This window comes from Xiphophorus couchianus, chromosome 21, assembly GCF_001444195.1.
Source record: "Xiphophorus couchianus chromosome 21, X_couchianus-1.0, whole genome shotgun sequence".
NCBI lineage: Eukaryota > Metazoa > Chordata > Actinopteri > Cyprinodontiformes > Poeciliidae > Xiphophorus > Xiphophorus couchianus.
This window is the reverse complement of record NC_040248.1, coordinates 5,091,133-5,114,508: the sequence shown is the minus strand read 5'-3', so window position 1 is coordinate 5,114,508 and position 23,376 is coordinate 5,091,133. Positions and strand designations below refer to the sequence as shown.

General features: G+C 36.7%; 1 protein-coding gene across 2 annotated transcripts in view; it reads left to right on the top strand.

Moving 5' to 3' along the window:
- map3k15 (mitogen-activated protein kinase kinase kinase 15) overlaps positions 1–23,376 on the top strand; it is a 36,470-nt gene continuing 13,094 nt past the window's right edge. Inside the window, exons 1-25 of one of the 2 annotated variants that reach the window (XM_028004926.1) lie at positions 524–821; positions 5,722–5,861; positions 6,038–6,061; positions 6,312–6,392; positions 7,977–8,170; positions 9,930–10,098; positions 10,232–10,338; positions 11,047–11,217; positions 11,298–11,410; positions 12,368–12,527; positions 13,785–13,935; positions 14,555–14,662; positions 14,828–14,877; positions 15,423–15,518; positions 16,699–16,786; positions 16,865–16,998; positions 18,037–18,164; positions 18,296–18,426; positions 19,007–19,112; positions 20,489–20,646; positions 20,728–20,911; positions 21,058–21,232; positions 21,958–22,132; positions 22,785–22,970; positions 23,205–23,310. In XM_028004926.1, coding sequence (XP_027860727.1) covers positions 524–821; positions 5,722–5,861; positions 6,038–6,061; positions 6,312–6,392; positions 7,977–8,170; positions 9,930–10,098; positions 10,232–10,338; positions 11,047–11,217; positions 11,298–11,410; positions 12,368–12,527; positions 13,785–13,935; positions 14,555–14,662; positions 14,828–14,877; positions 15,423–15,518; positions 16,699–16,786; positions 16,865–16,998; positions 18,037–18,164; positions 18,296–18,426; positions 19,007–19,112; positions 20,489–20,646; positions 20,728–20,911; positions 21,058–21,232; positions 21,958–22,132; positions 22,785–22,970; positions 23,205–23,310 — 3,433 coding nt within the window. Of the gene's footprint in view, positions 822–5,721; positions 5,862–6,037; positions 6,062–6,311; positions 6,393–7,976; positions 8,171–9,929; positions 10,099–10,231; positions 10,339–11,046; positions 11,218–11,297; positions 11,411–12,367; positions 12,528–13,784; positions 13,936–14,554; positions 14,663–14,827; positions 14,878–15,422; positions 15,519–16,698; positions 16,787–16,864; positions 16,999–18,036; positions 18,165–18,295; positions 18,427–19,006; positions 19,113–20,488; positions 20,647–20,727; positions 20,912–21,057; positions 21,233–21,957; positions 22,133–22,784; positions 22,971–23,204; positions 23,311–23,376 lie in introns of both variants that reach the window. The other variant, XM_028004927.1, reaches the window with a different exon arrangement.

Here is a 23,376-nt window from a genome sequence, read left to right as displayed (position 1 = left end):
TACTTTGGTTGGTTCTCTTTTTTCAGATAAGTTACTCTTCTTATTTTTGTGTAATAACCTTGTTGGAAGGAGTTGATGTGTGGTTGGTGGCAGAAGGATGCGCCTACCCCGGACCATGTTCATGCAAGAAGCGCCCCTGTCTGTGTTTAGTCCAGAAGGACGGAGTTATATATTTAGACAGCATAGCAGCGATAACGTTTCAGAGTTGGCCAGCAGGCTCAGTCAGCCGCCTCCCACTCTGGAAACTTTAAACCAGACAGACCTGCACCCCTCAGAGTAACAATTAAACTTCATGAATTCATGAGACTCCCCCCCTTCTGCGTTTCCTCATCTGGCCGGATCCAGTCGGCTGGAAAAGCGGGCGTCCTGGTGCGAAATAATCGGTGTGAGTTAATGAGGTGGAGATGCAGGAGGACAACCCCAGACACGCTCCTCTGCGGCCAGGACAGGTGCTGCGCTGGTGAGCCGGCAGAGGACGGGACGGGCAGACAGGGAAGGAGGTAAACAGCGGATTCTCTTCGCCATGGATCAGGGTCAGAGCGCGCAGGTCGCCGATATGGCGGGGGAACACACAGCCGGGGTGTGCGCGTCCGAGCGCGGCGAGGTGTCCAGCCCCAGCCCGCCGGCCAAGCAGCGCTCCCTGCGGGTTGTTTACGTCCTGAACGACGGGCTGAAGGCGGTGATGGCCAGCAGCCCGGAGTCCGGGGCGCTGCAGTGCCTGCAGAGAGCCTGCGACGCGGAGAGCGCCCTGCTCACCACCGTCACCTTCGGACGGCTGGATTTTGGAGAGACTGCGGTGCTGGACAGCTTCTACGACGCAGGTGGGTTCCTCTGGTCGGAACCGATCTGGGTTCACAGCTGCAAATCAAAAGTGTAATCAGTCAGTGCGTCTATTTTTCTATTTTAAAACAACGTTTTACTTTGTTCGGGGGGCGAAACCACCAGAAATTTTGGGGAAAAAACTTGGCGATTGCTGAGTTTCAAAACTCGAAATTACTTTTTTTCTGGCAAATTTTTGACTCTCCAAGCTTAGAAATTCCCTTAATTTTTGTAGAACATTTCTGAGAATAATATTAATATTAATAATAATAATAATAATATATATATATATATATATATATATATATATATATATATATATTGCAGTAAGTTTTGGACTTTTGGAACTCAGAGATTTTCTTGTTTTTATTAGAATTTTTTTTTTTAGATTAATATCAAAATTCCTTAGTTTTCTCTAGCACATGTTCAAACTCAGAAATTAAGGGTTTCTTAATTTTAAAAAATATTTTTCTCCTTTTTCTTAGAACTTTTCTGAGATTAATTAAAAGAATTTTGAGTTTTTTCTAGCACATTTTTGACTTTTAAAGCCCAGAAAATTTCATGTTTTTTCTAAAATAAAAATAAAAATATTGCGATTTACCTTATAATTTCTGTTTTTTTCATGAGAATTTGTTCTTTCTGATGAAAACTTTATTCAAGACCCCAGAAATGAGCAGAACTCTAGGTTCTACACACCCTGGAGTTCTGGAAATGTATTTATGTTCAAGAGAAGAAAAAGAAGAATGAAGAAAATGTTCTGTTTTCCTCCACCCATCCATCGATCAGTTCCTCCATCCAGCAACTTAGCCATCCATTCATTTATTCATCCATCCATCTAGGGCTGCAACTAACATTGTCTTAGTAATAAATTGTTTTATTAATACTTCGACAATTAATTCAGTAATTAGATTAAAAAATTGCAGAATTCTGCAGATTTTCACTTAACCACTTAAACATATTTTATACAATGCTAAAAATACATAAAAATGTAAATAAACATAGAATTCATTTTGTTTTTAAAAAAATAAGAAAATTAACATTTTATTGCCTAAAATACAGAAGCATAGTGAGCGTTTGATCATTTGTAGCAAAAAATGCAAAGTAAAGTCAATAATTCCTCAATATTGATGAAAATCTTGTTCCACTGGCAGATTATTTCAGTTATAACAAGACATTTGTCCCATTCGCTAGGTGAATAATCTGACAGTGGAACTAGTAGTTTTTCATAAATATTAAGGAATTATTGACTTAAACAAGCTCTTATATTTTGCTGAAAAGTTGTTTGTAAGTTTTTGTCTTATTTTAAGTGTAATAAGACATTTGCATTGGAAACTAGATCAGAAATACTTGGTAAGATTTTGTGTTATTTGGTTCTATAACACCAAATAACTTCTGTCCTCTCAATGCTTTGTTCCCTTTGCATTATATTCTCATCTCCCAATAATGCTATTAATCCTGCAACCCTTATGTAAACAGAATTAACTCTTCACTTAAATTTACGTGATTCCCCATTCTGTCTTCAAAGATCTACGCAGTGAAATCAGAGCTGCTCCTAATTGGCAGCTATTTATACCCTGTGATATTGTCCACACCTCTGCTGCAGACAACATGGCCACAGATACAAGGTTTAGTTGCACAGGCTCCCAGAACTGATAGTAAGATGATAAATCTCCATGGGATAAGCTAAAAAAATTATCAGTATCATGTGGCGATATAAAGGTGACCTATTGTGCTTCCTTGAACAGACTAGGATTGGTCTATAATTTATACAAAATATAGTTTTTGCACAAAGATTATTCTTAGACAGTGAGATTTTAGTCTTTTGTTTACATCTGCACATTAAAATGGCTGCAAACAGATGTGCAATTATACAACCTTACCTCTCTGACAAGCAGAAGTAGAGCCTTCTGCACAAACAACCAGAATGTTGTTTGGCTCGACAACCAAACATTTCGTCTTTTCCAGCAGCCAGTGTACAGAAAAACACAGCAGTAAAACCAGCTGACCAAACATTCTGGAGCTCAACTTTGGTTGCTAGGTAACGGGCTGAGCTTTGCTGGGGTTGCTAGGTAACTGGACAGTGCCTGTCAAATGTGACTTTATAATTGGGATTCTTTTGAAACGGCTCATTTTCCAGACACCATAAAGCATTAACAACTCGTAGTGAAAAAAGAAGTCTTCTCAGTAAGTTAAAAATAATTTTTTAAACTTTTTGTGCTGTTTCCAGAAGCAACTGAGTCGCAAATGGAAGTACAAACACGTGCAAAATGTGAATTTTTCACAATAAATCGCCTTTAAGGGAGACAAGCAAGGGAAAAGATGAGTCTTCCCCCAGGGTAGATTCTGACTTGTCAGAGCACGTTAACGTAGACATGATTAACCACCTCAACAATGCTTCTGCTGAATTTCTTAGTAAGCAGCGACAGAAAGCCAGGAAAAGTTTATCCTGCAGTAAATCTGTGGATCTTGGCTGAATTCAGTGTTTAATTATGAGTCTTCAGCCAAAGATACAGTATCTTCTTTGATGAAGAGAAGGAAAACTGTAAGGGAGCGAAGCAGAACAAGGAAGGATGTTAAAAAGGCCCCCTTATTTTTTTAATTAAAAATATTTCAGGTGGTCCATCACATATTCACAGTTCATTCGCAGATTTTTCCGTGGAATTTTCTTGGAATTGTTTGTCAAAAATGAGCAGATTTCATCATAGAAAATATCTAAAATATTGGAAAGTAAATGTTAGTTGACACGCTATTGGGTGGCGTTTTCAAATCAGCCAATCCAGGAGCAACATTTATATTACAGACAGAGAATCTGTGCAGAGAGCTAAAGATAAAGGCAACGTTAAAAACTCAGAGATAGTCTCCAAATATAAATATCAGCTGGACAGCTATTGCAACAAAGATTTGTTTCTTGCAGTGTCAATAAATATGTTTTTATTGATTAATAAAATCATAAATAATGTATGATATATGCTTTTAATGAAAGCTTTATGCTTAATTTTAAGTGGGGAAGTCGTTGGCAGACTGTTCTTATTAATTTTGCCTGTACATGAAAGCATGTCTGCATGTTTGTTCTTGTTCTCTTCACTCATGCTGACATAGTTTTTGATTCATTTACATGATTTCCTGGAATCTGGAACCACCTGCTCCAGGAAGGAATCTGCTCATTTCTTCACTAAAAAATAGAAGCTGCTTGTTTTTACAGACATAGAAAACCAAGAGTTCCCACGGCTGTTGATAAAGTCACCAGAAAAAGCGGTTTCCATTGGTGCTTTAGTACAATTTAAGTGGGAAATTAGCAGCCTGGTACTCTTGCTCTTCACCTGTATGACTACTTCTATAAAAAAAGAGTTTTAGTAGTTTTTCTAGCTAACACACTGCCAAAGAAGGAAATACTTTAGGGAATAGAATATGAGAGTTTCCAAACTAATTAAATTTAATCATTCTACAGTAAGAAATATTATTCAAGAAAAACATTTATGACAGCTGTGAATCATTCTGGTTATAACAAGGTTTCTGCAGGTTACACCAACTGAAATTTAAGACTTTTAAAGACCTGTTAAAGACCATTATGAATGAAATATAAGACTTGTATCTCCACAGAAGATGTATAGAACTTTTACCAGCCAACTGGCGATCAATTTACCCACAATAGATGCAAAAAAGCTAGCTAGTTAACTAGCCAGACAGCAAGAATATGTTATCAGTGAGTCAGCGGTAGTCTCAACCATCAACGTGGATGTCTGACAGAAAAGTTCTGCGATAAAAATATAACACATATAATATACAAAGTTAAATAGTCCTACTAGAAAATTTAAGACCTATGAATAACGTATTTAAGTATAACTTGATTTTTAAAAACAAATCCAAGACATTTTAAGGCCTTAATTTTGGAGACCTTAATTTTGGAGACATTAATTTAAGACATTTTAAGGACAAATTCTACTGAGACCATGTAACAATCAGAGAATGTAAAAACACTCAGACTGACCTGTTAAATGTTGAATGTCATGCTAGCTCAGCAAGAAAAAGAATGAACCGTTCTACATATATCTTTGAAAGGCAGAAGTGGAGCCTCCTGCACAGCCAACAAAGATGCTCACTGGATGGAAAGCCAACAGCAAAACACTTACCTTTTCCAGCAGCCGTTGTACACTGCAAAAGACACGTTGCCAAGTATTTTTGGTACAGATTCCAGTGAAAATTTCTCAGTACACTTGAAATTATACAGAACTAAGTTATAAGTAACTTTTCAGCAAGATTTGGGTGATTGTTTGAAGTCAATAATTCCTTAATATTAATGAAAAACTACTTGTTTCATTGGCAGATTATTTCACTTATAACATGGGAAAAATTTCTTCCTAAAAGTAAAATAATCTGCCAATGGAACTAGTATGTTGTCGTCAATATTAAGGAATTATTGACTTAAAACAAACTCCTAAATCCTGCTGAAAAGTTACTTGTAAGTTAGTTTTGTCTTATTTTAAGTTTACAAAGACATTTGCACAAGAAACTAGCCTAAAACTACTTGTAAGATTTTGTGTTTTTGCAGTGTACAGTGCATAAAGCTGTAAAACCAGCCAATCAAATGTTCTGTAAGCTCAGCTGGGATTGCTAGGTAACGGGCTTGGCTTGGCTAGGGTTGCTAGGTAACGTCGCCGGCAGATTTTGGTTTTTGAAACGACTCATTTTCCAGACACCAAAAAACATTCACTTATTGCCAAAAAAGGCAGTGTGGTTCTAAAAGGCGCCCAAATGGAAGTATAAAAATGCTCAAATTATGAATTTAATCTGGGATCTTACTCAGACCCTTTCTTTGACTCAACTATGGTGGTCGCAGGTTGTTGAGTTGCTAAAAGGAAATTAGATTTCTTCTAGTAATCACCTGCTGCCGGCTTGTTCCAGATATCGCCGTCGTTGACATGAGCGACGTGTTTCGGCAGCCATCGCTGTTTTACCACCTGGGTGTGAGGGAAAGCTTCGACATGGCCAACAACGTCATCCTGTACCATGACACCGACCCGGACACGGCCCAGTCGCTGAAGGTACGCGTGAACGCTCCTCAATGTAACCAGAGTGCATGAATGCCATTCCATCACACCGCCTCAGAACAAAGTGATCCAGGAAGTTATTTCCAGATCTGTGTGTGCTGCACAGCCTGGTCTCCTTAGAACCTCCCATGCTCTGAAATACACTCGCTCTTTCTTGTGTTTCTTCGCAGGACATGGTTGCACAGAAAAACACAGTAAGTTTCTGCATGTTTGTGTGATTTATGTGCACACAGTGTTTCCAGGAAAAGCATCCATGACATGTGCAGTCAGTCCTCTGGTGCTGAAATGCATTCAGGAATGCTTGTCCACTTGCTTTTCTTTCGTGGAACTGCGCCTCTCTTTCTCACTACATTCAGCCAAACAGAGTCCTGACAGCTTGTTAGCAGCAGGTTTTCCCAGACATTGGTGTTTATTGTACTGTGTTTCTCTGCTTGTATGGAGTAGGCCAGTCGTTCTCCAGCATTAGGCTTCCCTTATTGGACTCAGCTCCCTCCAGAGTACCGAGGCTCTGGACTGAGAAATAAAGTAGGTACCCTGCCTGCAGCAAAGCATGCAGAGAGTTCCTCAAAACAGCAAGTACTAACAAATGAAGGCCTCGACGAATATCTGAATATCTAAAAGTGTCCTCCAAGAAAAACTGTCAGTCATATCAAATGGTAAAATTTTTTGGATCAAATAGCTCAGATCAAACAATTTCTTGGTGCGATTCCCTCAAAACTGCTTCTTTCAGCTAAGAAATATTTCAAATTTGGTGTCTAAAGTTGAACTAGAGATGATAATTCTTGCTTTTATTTCTTCTCTTATTGATTATTGTAACATCCTGTTTATGGTCGTAAAAGAAAGATCTTAACAGTCTCCATGCAGTTCATAATTAGTAAGAAACAAACATCATGTCACTACAGTTTTAATTTCTTTACATTGGCTACCATTTAACATTTTTTTAGTCCTTTCTTTTAAAGCCTGTTACCAACCCTTTAGAGCGATACGTTACCTCCATCATGGCGCTGTCGTGACTCTGTTCATTCTTTTAAGAAGCATCTAAAGATCGATTTGCTCAGAGTGGCTTTTAATCAGTTTTATTCTCCTTTTATGTTTTCTTTTCCTGTGATGTTTTGTGTTTCTGTGAAGCATCTTGTGGTTCTAACCCCCATAACGCTTTTGCATGTTTATTGAGGAACTCTGATCTAAAAGGGGCTCTATCAGCCGACTGTCCATTCCTGTGTGGAACATTGTTAGCATGTTGGAACTTGTTCTTTTCTTAGCCAATAGTGTGCTACATGTGATGATTTATGGCTCCATGTCCTCACATGTAGCGATGTGACCGTGTGTTTAAATATCAGCTGTTACATACGTTCAGAAATGTCCAGGATAAATTTGGTTTCCCAGTTCAGGCAGCTGATGAAGATCCACATTTAAAAACAATGTTGGGGTGAAATTTTCACTGGTGCCAGGTGAGGTGCAGCGCAAAGTATTCATCCAGGTTTTTACTTTTAGTTTAGTTGAATAAATTTATATAAATTTGTTTAAATAAAGCAAGAGTGAGCTGCATCCTGTTCTTGTTGTTAAAAAAAACAAAGAATCTGAAAAAGATGAAAGGTTTATCTCTTTTTTTTATATGCCAAAACCTGCAGATTTTAAAAACTTTTTTGTGTTTTAAATAATTTACTAATTTACTCGTCTGCAGAAATCTGACTAGGAATACTCTGTTTAGTTTGTTGTTTTTTTGGCAGATAAAAAATAAAAAATGTAAATAGCTTTTGCAATTACAATTAAGAATACTAAACATTCTGTGACTTCAGTGTCCAAAGGTTTGAACACCCCTGCTTTAGCGTGGTGCTAATTAAAATGAGGGTTTGTTTGGCTTTTTCAGAGCCTTCTTGTGCCAACCTGCTGATGATATCATGATGTTTCTCTGATCCCGTCATTAATTACCTTCTAATCTTCTTTCCGTCTTTTGTTCCTCCACCTGGGAGTCCCTTCACACCTGCCCTCTGTGTGTTTACCTGCACTGTAACTCTATTACATCTGCATTTGCAGGTTTTTGAAAGCTACTACTTAGTCTGTGATTTCCTCGTTATCTTTTAAACATCGCCCCCTCTCATCCTCCAGGCTTCCAGCGGTAATTACTACTTCATTCCATACATTGTGACTCCTAACCATGAGTATATGTGCTGTGAGAGCGACGCACAGCGCAGGGCTAGCGAGTACATGCAGCCCAGCTGGGACAACTTGTTGGGGCCGCTGTGCGTCCCCTTGACAGACCGCTTCACCAGCCTCCTGAAGGACATCCATGTGACATCATGGTGAGACAGGAACAAAAACACTTCTCTCCTCCAATTATAATGAACAACTACACTCAAAATATATATTTATACAGTGATTTTGCACAAATAAAATGGTAACAAGACCAGAATTCACAATATTGATGCTATAAACTAACTGTGTGGCACATTTGAAATTGATGTTCACAAATCTTCTCAAACCAGTTGGACTCAGCTTGATTTCTTTTGCTGAGGAAGAACTAATATTTCAGTCAAAAACTGAACACATATTATCCTAAAAGCAATTAACTTTAAAAGAACACGTAACAGTTTTTTTCAAAACAATATTTAATCACAAAAAGCCCAACTTAGGCATTTTTATTGATATTGCATCAGGAAAAGTTAAACGGCATGAATTTCTTTTGTGTGCCGCTGCAATAAAGGTAACCAATGATGCTAACTAGCCGTTAGCTTTAGCCCACGGGTGTCAAACTCATTTTTATTTTTTGCCCCATTAAGATCATGAACGTCCTGAAAAGGTTGGTTTTGGCAGAATCTACTGATAAAATTACTCGTAAACAATCTGGTAAATGTTATTGTTTTCTCTACTTTTAATGAGTACTTCTTAAAATGTAGCAATAACATTTAACATCTTTTCATTTTGGTGTAATTTGGTTCTACACAAATAAAAACTGAATTGATTTGAGTGGTAAAATAATATTTAAGTGCACAACTGTTATCTTAAAGTTCAATGTGTATGGCAGAGGGCCACATAAATCGTTATGGCGTGCCGGATTTGGCCCACAGGCCTCGAGTTTGGCATCTGTACTTTAGCCTGTGGGAACAACCTTGTTATTCTAAGGTGCTAAGACAGTTTTTTAACAGTAGGTAAAAGTAGCACATTATAACTTCTCAAATAAATCCTACTTCCAAAAAAATCTGAAATATGCCTTTACACTTTTGTTCAGTTTTGCACTTTGTGTATTGATTATGTGGTAAACACCAGAAAAATAGCTGTTTTTCGGCCTTTCTGCAGCTAAACGTTGGTAATGTTCTGAAAAAGATAATGATAATGTAAACAAAATAAATCATCATTGTTGAGAATCACTCCCTCTGGTCATAATGGGTGTGTTTTTGTTTACATGTTTAACTTTGATTTTATTGCCACCTACTGGTACCTTTGGGGAATGTCTGTGTTCTTGTCTGAGCAGACATTTTTATTTCAAACAAGAAAGCAGTTAAGACATTTAACCCCTGTATTCGCATGAGTTAACAGCCAAAAATGCCCACAAGCAGCTAAACTCCATGAATACGTTAGACATACTCTAAAAACTGTCCATTTTAATAGTTCAAACACCAAATATACGTGAATATGTATTGTGTAAACAGTCTTAGCACTACCGCAGAGTCTAACATCAACGTCTTTCTTATCCGCCACTCCTCGGAGTTCAGCCAATCTGCACCGAGCTAAAAGATACGGCGCTCCTGGATTGGCTGCTTTGCAAACGCTAGCCAATAGCGTGTCAAGTAGCATTGTAGCTAGTTACGTCAACTTTCCAATCTGCTTTTTCTTGTTTTAGATATGCTCGACGAAAACTAAATTAAACAGGCGGATTTTCCACAAATAGTTTCCTTCTACAGCAAAATCCACAAATACTGAACCGGGAACAGGCGACGGTCCACAGTTATAACAGTTAAAGTTTTTCCTTCCCATTTCAATTGAAGCGATATTTATCCGCCATTTTTAACTTTACAGGATTTTCTTTCGCTCCAATTTCAACCCATCCATATTTTATTTCAGCGCATCTTTTAAGGACACCTTGCTGAATGACATCCGGAAAGCCAGGGAGAAGTATCAGGGAGAGGAGCTGGCCAAGGAGCTGGCCCGAATCAAACTCAGGATGGACAACACCGAGGTCCTGACGCAGGACATCGTCATGAACCTGCTGTTTTCCTACAGAGACATACAGGTACTCAAATGACAATACGCGAAATTATTTTTAATCCTAAATGAAAATAAATGGTTGTGTCGTATTTATTTTTTTAAAGTTTTTTTAAAATTTATTTTTCACCTGGTTATGTTTGTCTTGAACTGATAAACAGGATTACGATGCTATGGTTAAGCTTGTGGAGACTCTAGAGACGCTGCCTACTTGTGATCTGGCAACCCAACCCATGATCCAGTTCCACTACGCCTTTGCTCTCAATAGGTAAATAATACCCATGTTATGCTTTTCCTTTGTGACGAAATAGTTAAAACTTTACTAAAAATAAATGTTGTGTTCTTTGTAAGCAGTACGGCTGTTTTAGTTGGGTTTCTTGTGACTTGTCGGAGCATTAAAGACCAGACTAAGATGCAGAAAATTCAAGCTTCCTATAAAATCTGGAGACGTTTTGACTTATTTTGCAGTTCTTAAAAATACAGAAGAGGACTAGCGCCTCATAAAAAAGCAAACTTTTTTTTTTAATGAGAATTTTTTACTTTAATTCCAGAATTGTGAAATTGTTTTCAGCATTCTTTCTTTAATCTCAGAATTTGACATTTTCTCAGAATTTTGACTTTAATCTCATAATTCTGACTAATTTTTATTCTATTATTAATGGTTATTGTCATGTCTTCCTATTTGCTTCCATTTGCCACTTTGCTGATGACACTGGTACATTTCCAGTAAAGGATATATTGTTTTTTAAACTGGTCACTTAGAGATTTTCAAATATATATATTTTTTAATCCCATTATTTATAGCATCACTCCAACAAGTGACCCATCTATTAACCTTCCATAATATTCTTCTACTTACAAACCAATGACTAATTTAGAGTATGTTACATTAAATTTTTTTTTAAAGTAACCATAACTTTCAGGAATCTCACCTGACAGGTCAGGCTTTTATATTTAAAACTGTGAATGTTTACAGGAGGAACAGTCTTGGAGACCGGGAGCAGGCTCTCAGAGTGATGCTCCAGGTGCTGCAGACGAGTGAACATCCCGCCCCGGACATGTTCTGCCTCTGTGGTCGGATCTACAAGGACATTTTCCTCGACTCGGACTGCAAAGACACTGTAAACAGAGATAATGCCATACAGTGGTAAGAAAAGACTCATTTTGAAAATGGTTCTCTTTTCTTCATAGAATCTATTTATATGTTTTGTTTTGCTTCGTCTTCAGGTACAGAAAGGGCTTTGAACTGCAGCCCACTCTCTACTCTGGCATCAACCTGGCTGTCCTCCTCATCGTCGCTGGCCAGCAGTTTGAGAGCTCCATTGAACTGAGAAAAATAGGTGACATGAAATCCATTTAATTTATTTCCTAGAGTCACAGAATCTGTTGATTTTAAGCATACAAGTTAATTTCGAAAGCTGTTTGTCTTTGATGGCAGTTTTTTATTTGTGTGAATGTCCAGCTGTGTTTAAAATGGTTTGTTAGACTCTTTATGTTTTTGGATGCAAAAGACGGTCACTACCTTGACAATAAGAGGATTTTTAGTAATTTTACAATTATCTGATTTTAGTTTGCTGTACAGAAATGTGGTGAATGTAAATGTCATGAATGTTATTTACCAACAGAAAGTCGCAGAGTTATTTTAGTCATAATCTGTCATATTTTAAAATAGTCAACTGCTCCAAATAGGTAACAAAGATAAAAAATAAAATAAGCAGAACAATTGTCTTTCAGTTTTTACAATTAAATTACATTATTAGAGTAAAAATAACTTTCAGACTATCTAGACTATTAGTCATAAATATAAAGAACAAGGACAATTTAAATGTATTCATGTTCCTTCTATTTAAATATGTTATTTTACCATTTGAAATGATAAATATATGTTACAACTGGTTTAGCTTTAATAGCTTTCAAATTTGTGTATTTGAACTTGTCATTTTCTCCAAAGCAATAAAAGATATAATTAAAATATTCTTCTTATACAAATTCATAAATTTTAATTGTATAACAAACTGCTTACCCAAAGTTAGGTGAAGCACAAATTTCTCTTTTAGAGATTCATATATAATTCAATCTTAATGTATTAATGTAGAAATCTTACTTGATGTTTCCTTTTGTTGAAGTGTAATTTGTTTTGATTTTCTTGTGTTTCATAAATAGAGCTGTCAGGGTGAAAGTGGTCAGCATAAAAACATTTTGCAGGAGATAATTTGGACTAAATCAAAGCTGTGTTGTAGTTGTGTCTTCTTCTCAGCAGATTAGTGGTTTTATTAACTGTTTATTTTTGTTTTTAGGTGTGAGATTAAACAGCCTGCTGGGGCGAAAAGGTTCCCTGGAGAAAATGAACAACTACTGGGACGTGGGCCAGTTCTTCACCGTTAGCATGCTAGCTAGCGATATTCCCAAAGCTACTCAAGCGGCTGAGAAGCTGTTCAAACTGAAGCCACCGCTATGGTAGAGCCTCACATTACAGTAGAAACAGTTCATCTAGTTTCCGTTTTCTATATTCAGAGTTTCCTTGCATACAGACATTTCTGATCGCAAGTTTAGTGAGGAGGAAAATAGTTAGGAAAATGCTAACAGTATCAAAGTTTTTTTAAGCTAACATCAACAGAGGGAGTTTTTGGGAAAAAAAATTTGTGGATCTTCTACAAACTTTGGAAAAGGTGCCTTTTAAAAGCTAAAAACTCAGAAGTGGTATAGTTAAATAACTTTGACAGTTGCATAGCAGTTACTATATTTGTTATGCACGCAGTAAATAAATTCTGAAAGTAGCAAATAAAACAGTATTGACTGTGTTTTAGGGCCATTGTAGATAGAAAAAAACAGCAGGAAAAGATTTCTGCCAAAAAACATGGACATTTTAAGATTCATCTCTGACATTTTCTTTAAAAAAACAAACAAGGAAATTTCTGATCTCCAAAAATTTAAAATTTGAGAGAAGAAACTCAGAAACTTTAAAATTAATCTCAGAAATCTTTAAGAAAAAACATAGAAATTTCTGAATTAGAAAATGTTTCCCTTTTGAAACAGAAAATTTTCAGAAGTCAAAAATGATCAACTTTTGAAACTCACAAATTTCCAAGTTTTTTTTTCTAGAAAATTTCTGAGATTTATCTAAAAAAAAAAAAGAAAATCAAATTTTTGACTTTTCAAGCTCAGATATTTTTCCTTTTTTTTTTTGCTGTGTACAGTAGCCCTAATACACTGTTATAGTTGTAGGATATCAAATAATTTTGTTTTTGTAAAACATATTGTATAGGCTATGGAGTTTCCACTGAAAGGAGCTTCTAGCTTCTACACTATTTGGAGATCTTTATTATTATTCTTAATCTAATAAGTCTTTATATTCGGCATTTTTCATATTATTTACTAATAAAAGTGTATATGACTTAAAGGCGCTTGTGTTAATGGAAGACCAAACAATATTTATGCATTTTTTTGCAGTAACAGTAGTTTGGTTTTGCCAAAACTACAAAATCAGTTGGTTTCTCCTGAGGCTGAGCTAAAACCCACTTGGTTATCTAGAAATAACAGAATAGTCCAACTCAAGAAAATCATTCCCAATATACGCTGCATTTTACTTTTACTGCAACTCGCCATTAGATATTCTATAACCAACATTTTGAGGATAATGGCATGCATTCAGAGGAGATTACTGATGCTCACTGGCCTCATTAATTTTTGATTTGTTTAATTGTTTCCTTTCAGGTATTTGCGGTCAGTGGTGCAGAACCTGCAGCTGATCCAGAGGTTTAAAAAGCAGGCAGTGGAGCATTCGCCCCAAAGAGAAAGACTTGACTTCTGGATGGACATCATCGTGGAGGCAACTCAGGGAACCACCAAGAGACTGCGGTTTCCTGTACAAACAACTAATACATAAACTTAAAATACACACGTTTTGATATTTAAGTTTTAGATTTTAAGGTCTAAATATATAAATAAAATTGATTATTATTATTGTAATCCCTACTCGACCTAACTGTGTAGCAACAGATGTTTAAAATTACGATGAAGTATTATTGCAATACTGAGAAAAAATTTTAAAATAAAATTATGAGAAGAAACTTGTACAAGAATAAAGTCTTAATATTAGAAGAATAAAATCATAATGTTGCTAGAATAAAGTCAATATTAGAAGAGAATAAAGTCACAATATTGTAATATTATGACTTTATTCTTGTACAAGTTCATTTTTTTAATATTGACTTTATTCTCTGATTAGTTTGTCTTTATTCTCACATTTTTAAACTTTATTCTCATTCCATTTTATACTTGCAATATTACAATACATTTGTATTGTATATAGTCAGACTAATTTTGAGAATAAAGTTATAATTTTACAAGAATAGTCATAAAAATATGCCTTTAGTCTCATAGTATTTTGACTTTATTGTAATTTAATGTAAAAATTTTCTCAGCGTGTGATATAAAATAGCATAATAAATCCTAATATTTTTGTGTGTTTTGTTATTTTGTAGGTTTTGATTTTGGAGCCAACTAAAGTTTACCAGCCTTCCTATGTGTCCATAAACAATGAAGCTGAAGAGAAGCATGTTTCCATCTGGCATGTCTCTCCTGTTGAAAGCGTAAGAATTATACATATTTTTTTACATAAGTGTTTTGATCACTTGGTAAAATTTTTTGTTTTTTGCTACATTATCATACACTTTGGTTTCAGTATGTGTTTATTTCAGTTTCAATTATTTTGGATTTCAGCATGAATTATAAATTATGTGTTTTAAACTCCACAGAAGGGAATCCATGAGTGGAACTTCACTGCAACGTCCATTAAAGGCATTAGGTACGTACAAACAGCTCAGGTCGAGTTAATTCATGAACGTGATGAGTGTGGTTGTTTTAATTTTACAGTGAAACTCCAAAAATAACATTTATTATTATAGATTCCCTTTACAAGAGAAAAGCAGCCTCTTAGTTTCGACACATGCATCCTGGAAACATGTGAATAATTTTCAACGTGTGTGAACTGAATGCTGATTTTGCCACCTGGAAGTGCAGGTTTAATTACAAGTTTGGGCATCCTGCCATGTGACCTAACCACCTTACAATCCCCTCCTGCATTTTTAAAACAACAGCTACATAAGCAGTGCAACCTGAGATGCTGCTAACACACCTATAGATGAACTCGGAGTGAAGTAACAGAGAAAATGTGACTCATGATTGTTAATGGTAACTTAACCAGGTGAATTCTTTGCACGTTTTACAAAAATCTGATCTGACATGAATTAAGAATTTAATACCCTCCCCCATCTGTTTTTTCCCCACATTATCCTTGTTTTTCTTGTATTTTCCAACTGAAATTACATTTTCTGTTCGCTCCGTTTGCAGTATTAGCAAATTTGACGAGCGCTGCTGCTTCCTTTACGTCCATGACAACTCTGACGACTTCCAGATCTATTTCTCCACCGAGGAGCAGTGCGGTCGGTGAGGACACACACCTCTAGATGTGTCTGTGTAGGTGTTTCTGCTTACAGAGCATATGCAAGCTTTGCAAACCTTTTAAACCACTACCTAAAATCTTAGCCAGACTTTTTGTAATCTTGTACAATAGTTTAAAAAAAACAGTTTTCGCACTGCACAAATTTTATTTCAGATCTTTTGTCAATTCAGGTTTGAGGCCCCAAAAACACTCCAGAGCGGTTAAAGTAATTTCTCTAAGAACAATGTGTCTGCAAATCTTTAAAAAAAAAATCTTAAATTCATGTATGTAAAACTTAAGGCCTTAAAATGTCTTAAATTAATTGGAAAAACAACAAGTTGGCCTTAAATACATTAATCCCAGGTTTTAAATATAGTTGTGATAATACAATTTAATCTAACATTTTATGTAGTTTTTATTTTTTCCTTATTCTACTGTCTTTTGTGACTCAAGACAATTGTGGCTACCGCTAGCTCGCTGCTACCTAATGAGCTATCTAGTAAGGATAAAGCTCGCTAGTGCTATTTCATTTCATATTCTATGTAGTTTTATTTTTATTCTTTGCAAGGCTTTATGGTACTGTCTTCTGTGACTATATGAAGTTGCAACTACTGCTCGCTCTCTGCTAGCTAACTAGCTAGCTAGAAAAGGTGAAACTAGCTAGCTTTTTTTATGTCCATCATGAGTAAGTGCAAGTTTATCAGCAGTTGGCCAGATGATGTTCATCCTCGCCATTGGCTCACTTCGATTTATTTATTTGCGATTTTCTGTTGTGATGCAGGTCGTAAATTCATTTTATACTGGTCTTAAAAGTCTTAAATTTAAGTTTGAGAAACCTGCAGAAACCCAAAAGAAACTTGAAAAATCCAGGAGAAAACTAAAAAAAACCCTGATGGATGCCAATATTTTACCCCATATGTCTTTAAGCCTCAGTTTATTTATTTAGCTCTTTTTTTCTTATTTATACAGCAAAAGAAATATGAATATTGTTATAAAAGTGACAAACTTCTGAAGCCCTTACAGTCGAAATATATAAAGACTTACATGAAAACCTGGCAACCTGAAAGCATGAAAATAAAGGAATGAGAGATGACTTCAGTGTTCTGCACAGTATTTTCATTTTAAACTAGAGTGTAAAATCCCAAAATAACAGTTTTAATGTGGGTTCATGTGGGGGTGGATCAGGTTCTGCTCCCTGGTGAAAGAGATGATCTCTGATGGTACAGGAAACGCTGTGGAGCTGGAAGGAGAGGGGGATGGAGACACGCTGGAGGTCAGTCTGTGGCTTCATAACTGTTATAAAACAATGTTCTGCTGGTGCAAGCTGCTTGTGTTTATGTCTGTGTTTCAGTATGAATATGACACGGACGAGAACGGAGACAGGGTGGTGCTGGGCCGGGGCACTTATGGAGTGGTGTATGCTGGGAGGGACCTGAGCAACCAGGTCCGGATCGCTATTAAAGAGATCCCTGAAAGAGACAGCAGGTAGGATACCGGCCCAATTTTTAAAAACTGAATCTTTCAAATGTAACTATTATCAATAAAGCTAAAAATGCAAAATAAATCTGACATAAAAAGTAGTGATGCACTAACATCGGTATCGGCCAATATTAAACAAAATTTGTTTTCATGTTATTGTATTTTGTTTCTGGTTGTTTTCTTTCCCAATGTGTCTAAAAGATAGATAAATGTATATATACAGCTCACTGCACCGAACTCTATTGAAACATCCTGGTTATTCCACCAAATATTGATTTCTGAACTCTTCCTGAATTAAAACATTAGTATTGTTGTTTCTAAATAAATATGAACTTGCTTCTTTTTATTATTTTTCATTATTTTGACCATTTCTCATTTTCTGCAATTGTAATTTCAGAGACATGTCAGTATTCATAGAATAAAAGAACAATGTTCATTTTACTCAAACATAAACCTATGAAGAGTATAATCAGAGAAACTGATCATTTTAAATGGTCTCTTAATTTTTTCCAAAACTTTATATAATGTTGGTAAATATCGGTTATCGGCCATAACAGTAGTATTAAAATCTGATATCGATATTGCCCCAAATTTTCATATTTGTGCTTCATAATAAAAAGCTGTTTTAATCTCAGCAGATTAAAGTCAGTATTCTGAGATTAAAGCCAGATTTTCTTTTCTTTTTTGCAGTGGCTCTAATCTTCTTTCGTAGTAATAAATGCAAAATATTAGGAATGCACTGATTTACTGGCGCCGACTTCCTTAATTTTTGGAGGTCGACTGATATTTACATGTGAAGCTGATCTTATCTGACGATTTTATCTGCCTCTGCAAAGGTCTAATGACCAACCACATCCCTCATCAGAATGTTTGCAGTCAACAATAGTTGCCCCACTGTTGCCAACTCAGCGACTTTCTTGCTACATTTAGCGCCCCACTAGGGACAAGGGTTTAGAAAATGGATGGATGGATATAAATTTTAATATTAAATTAAAAATCAAAATGCATTTTGTCTTTTTCTCTTCTTCCCTTTCTGTGATTCAGATACTCGCAGCCACTTCATGAAGAAATTGCCCTTCACAAGTACCTGAAGCACAGGAACATCGTTCAGTATTTGGGCTCGGTTTCTGAGAACAGATACATCAAGATCTTCATGGAACAGGTGCCTGGAGGTACAAATCTGCGCCGTAGAGAATCTGTTGCCTCACCTTGAAGGACAAACACTGTTAGATCGATTCTTATGAAACAAGGCGAACCCTTTAAGCTTTCAGTTTGTTGGACATTACTTGTTTTTATTTTCCAGGAAGCTTGTCTGCTTTGCTGAGGTCAAAATGGGGACCTTTGAAAGAAGCGACGATCATTTTCTACACCAGACAGATCCTGGAGGGGCTGCGGTACCTGCATGAGAACCAGATTGTCCACAGAGATATAAAGGTACCAGTAGTCAAATACAAAACGGTGATAAATATGGGTTAGCTTCAGCTCATCAGCAGAGAGAAAGGGAAAAACAAACTGATTTTATACAGTGGCAGGTTAATGATCCAGCTGTGTTTCCAGTACAAATTTAAGCAAAACCTTGTCTGTATTCCACTAATGTAAAAAAACCCACAATTTCATAATTGCAGTGTTTCCATTAGAGAAACACAATTAAAATCACACATGAATAAGTTTGTTTGTGTGTAATAAGAAGAAATCAGCTTTTTTAATTGTTATATTTCCATTAAGCACATTTTTTTCAAAATGTCAAATTGCAGAATTATATGGTGAATGGAAACGTAGCTTCTGATTTAGGTTCGCCAAATTTTTAAGAAGCTCTTGTTAAATACTTCTATCTGTCTGAGGGATGTGGGAATCACCCTACATATTTAATAACTAAAGTCATTCTGGTTTAAATTTGATATTAAAGTTTTGAGAACAATTAATTAAAGAGTTCCCTGATTTATTTTAAGGTAAGTAAAATATTTATTTTAAGGTAAGTAAAAATGGTAAGTAACCTATATTTTATCTTCTACAGGGAGACAATGTGTTGGTAAATACCTACAGCGGCGTCTTGAAGATCTCTGACTTTGGAACCTCGAAACGCCTGGCTGGAGTAAATCCCTGCACAGAAACGTTTACAGGTAACCTGCAACTCCTCCTGTTACAACAGAAATAAGACAGAGGATAGAAAACTAGAAACCAGTAAACACAAGAGTTTGTATTATAAGTTAATTTATTTTAGGTGAAATATTGTTGATCTTATTTTTAAGATAATAAACCTCCTACAGCTAACATCACTGACACCACTTTTAAACATGAAATATAGCATCTGTAATAAAGACTTAACATATGTAAATAATAAAACCTAAACCTACATCTAATCTGGTTTTTTATATTTATAAAAGATGTTTATAATGTTTATTATTATAAACATAATAAATTGAGTCAATGCTGGTAAAAAGATCCTGGGAAAATTTAAACTGCACTGCAAAAACACAAAATCTTCATTTTTGGTCTAGTTTATAGTGCAAATATCTTAATACACTATAATATAGGATTCTGATTTAAGTAAAAATTCTCAATATTGTTTTAAAAATTACTGGTTTCACTGGCAGATTATTTAATTTATAACAAATTTTTATCTGGTAGGGGAACTAATACTTTTTAATTCAATATTAAGGAATTATTCATTCAAATTCTCTCGTGAAAAGTTACTTGTAAGTTAGTTTTGTCTTATTCAAGTGTACTAAGATATTTGTGCTAGAAATTAGATAAAAATACTTGGTAAAATTTTGTGTTTTTGCAGTGTTACAAAAATATTTAGATACAAGATGTTTTCTTTAACAAAGAAAGCATAAAAATAACAGAACTACAACCAATTTTACTTTAATGTTAAAACAAATATGTGAAAATATCTTACATTCTTAATTTAAACCAACAAATTGACTCAAAAACTTATACGTTGAGCTACACAGACAGCAATTCAGTCTGCAATAAATAAATTGAGTCATTGAAATGCTGCTGTCTCATGCTATGAGAGTAAATATCAAATGACCCTCCAAATGTCAAGAGCCTCTATCAGCCTCTATGGAAACACTCAAGCATGCGAGCGTGTGTGGACATACACATTCATTGGCCATCTGGCCTCCTCCTGCAGCCACAGAGGTGTGTAATTAGATTAGCTAATCAAGCAGAGGCAGAAGGGTGTTTACCTTTCATTAGCAGGTCTGTTGGTCTGCTTATCTGTTTCTGCTGCTTGTCTCCCGCGGCTCTTTTTTATGGCTGTTCCTGTAAACGTGCTCTGAACTTTGGGATGCAGGGAAGAATCAAGGAGGAAAAATGGCCGTCTTTTTATGCTAATTATCTCATCTGGTGTTTGTTTGTTCACCAACTGCATTAACCACAAACAAAGATATTCAGATTTAGACCAGAATTAAACCTAAACCGTCCTAATAACATCAATCTCCTACAATACGGAAATAGCCGTTTTTTTATAAATGAGTTTGGTTTGTTGTAGGTACTCTGCAGTACATGGCTCCAGAGATCATTGATAAGGGCCCTCGAGGCTACGGCGCCCCGGCTGACATCTGGTCTCTGGGATGCACCATCATAGAAATGGCCACTGGGAAACCTCCGTTTCACGAGCTCGGAGAGCCACAGGCAGCCATGTTTAAGGTAGCTGTGTGGAGTCACCGTCTTTGAGATGCTTCCACTTCCTGTTAATGAAAATGTTTAAAAACAAACTTTCTGTTGCAGGTGGGAATGTTTAAAATCCACCCAGAGATTCCTGAATCTCTATCTCTAGAAGCAAAGTCCTTCATCCTGCGCTGCTTCGAGCCTGATCCTAATAAGAGACCCATCGCTGCAGATCTGCTCAGGGACATTTTCCTCAGGCAAACCACGAAGGGCAAAAAAAGCAAAATTGCCTTCAAGCCATCAGGTGGGAGACAGATAAACACACTGCGATCAGCTGCAACCTCAACCACATTAATGTTGGGCAGTTCAGTTGCGTCAGAAACATTTGCTACATTTCTATACCTTTATTTTTTATGCTAACATGTCTCTCCTGCATGTTTGTGTTTTCAGACTACATCCACAGCGTTTCCATTCCAGTGCAGCAGCAGGGCGAAGCTGCCGGCAGCAGCAGCAGCGAACACGGCTCAGTGAGTCCAGACTGCGACTCCAAACATGACGTTTTCTTCCAGAGGAAGAGAACCTCTGGCTCTGAAAACCTCAAAACCTCCAGCTCCAACTACCTAAGGTGAGGACAGACTCAGGTTACATCACAAAGATGCATTAGATACCAGAATACCTGAGGTAGACCTTTATGTAAACTGTAAAAGTGATCAAAAGTTGTTCAAACTTTCGGAAGTTTAATTTATTATTATTATTATTATTATTATCTGTAGTCTTTGGCTGCTTTTTGTTATTTTTTGGGCCTGACAATGACAGCCATCACAGTATATATTTTGCGTTTACTTAAAGAAACACAGTTGGAGTCAAAACGGTACGTGAACGGGGGGGAAAAAAAGGTTTAAAATTTGAGTAAAATGAAAAAGAAAGTCAAAATAATTGTTGCATCATCATTCAGCTGATTAGCTATTACAAATTCATATTCCAACAGAACTACCAATGTCTGGACCTTTCTTAAAATTATAAAAATAAAGAATTAAAGCCTGATCCTCACAGGAATCCTCCAGCTCCTCCATTCAGTAAATAATTGTGCTCATGTTTGGAGGCCAGGTGGAGTCTTTGTGCTCTGCTGCCTTTTACAACGTCAGTATAACGAAGCTTGATTATTTTGTGATCCTCAGCTGGCGGCTGTGTACACACATATCGTGTGTCGTCCACAGCGCCGTGGGGTTGCGTCCAGCCGCGCTGACTCATGCTTCCCTGCACTTCCCTGGGCACACACAGTAGCCAGGAGAGGATTGCATCTGCAAGTAAACTGAAACCGAGGCTGTTGTAAATCATCTTGTCTTGCAGTGTCCCAGACGAGAGTTCAGTCTCAGAGGACCGCAGCGTCCCGCCCTCACCGGAGGACAGGGACAGCGGCCTCTTCCTCCTGAAGAAGGACAGCGAGAGGCGAGCTATCCTCTACAAGGTCCTGAATGACGACCAGGAGAAGGTCATTTCCAACCTGAAGGAGAACCACATCCAGGTCAGTGTGGGGATGAAACATGAAGCCAACGCAAGGCCCGCGGGCCAAATACTGACCACCGTAAAGCTTTATGTGGCCCAGAGGAACCTGGAAAATAACAGTTGTATGCTTAAATAATATTTTATCAAACAAATGACAGCAGTTTCCAAAAGAAGAGTATTAGTGCCACAACAAGGAAATTTTTTTTCTCAAAATTCAGACATTTTTTTCCCTCCAAATTTTGACTTTTTTTCCTCAGAATTTACTAGAATTATTCCAACTTCTAAGATCAATAGTTTGAATTCTGGGGGGAGGATCAATTCTGGTTAAGAAAGTGAAAATTCAAAGAAAAACAAAAATCAGAATTCTGGAGAAAAAATTTCAAAATGTTAGAAAAAAAAGGTCAGAATTCTGAGAAAAATTCCACCTCTGTGTTGACCAACAGAAAGAATTTTCTGACAAACAAAACATGTTTTATATTTAGTAACATGGGAGGAAAAAAGATGGTGCTTTCTTAAATAACCACTAGGGGGTGCCACAGTTCTTTTTTTTAAGAGTACTGCCATCCAACCCGTTTAAGTGCATGAAATTCAGGCTTTACAGTGATGTTTGTTAGTCAGTAAGTAATGTATTTTACTGCATTTCGTTTGTTGATGCAAACTTGTGATTCCAGGGCAGCGAGGAGCTGCTGCTCTCTATGGAGCACATCAAGCAGATCATCTGCATCCTGCGGGACTTTATTCACTCTCCGGAAAGACGCGTCATGGCGGCCACCATCTCCAAACTCAAACTGGATCTGGACTTTGACTCTAACTCCATCAACCAGATCCAGCTGGTGCTTTTTGGCTTTCAGGACTCGGTCAGAACCAGCGCAATCTCTGGGATTAGCATGAATCATCCTGAGATTATAGAAAAAAACACTTAATATTGCATTTTTAAAAACATGTGAGGGGCAATAAGAGGGATGGGTGTGATAGCTAGATGCAATGTTTGCTAAGACTTGCTAAATCTGGAATTTCTTGGTTTATTCAAGATTGCAGACATGTGACATGTTTATATTTTGCAGTATTTTGAAAGTGTCTGATTCTCCCAGGTGAACAAGGTTCTGCGAAATCATCACATTAAACCTCACTGGATGTTTGCCATGGATAACATCATCCGCAGAGCCGTACAGGCCGCCATCACCATCCTCATTCCAGGTGGGAGAATTTAAAACTCCTGCGGCTTTTTAATGATGAAATCTAGATATTTCCTCCCCAGTATTG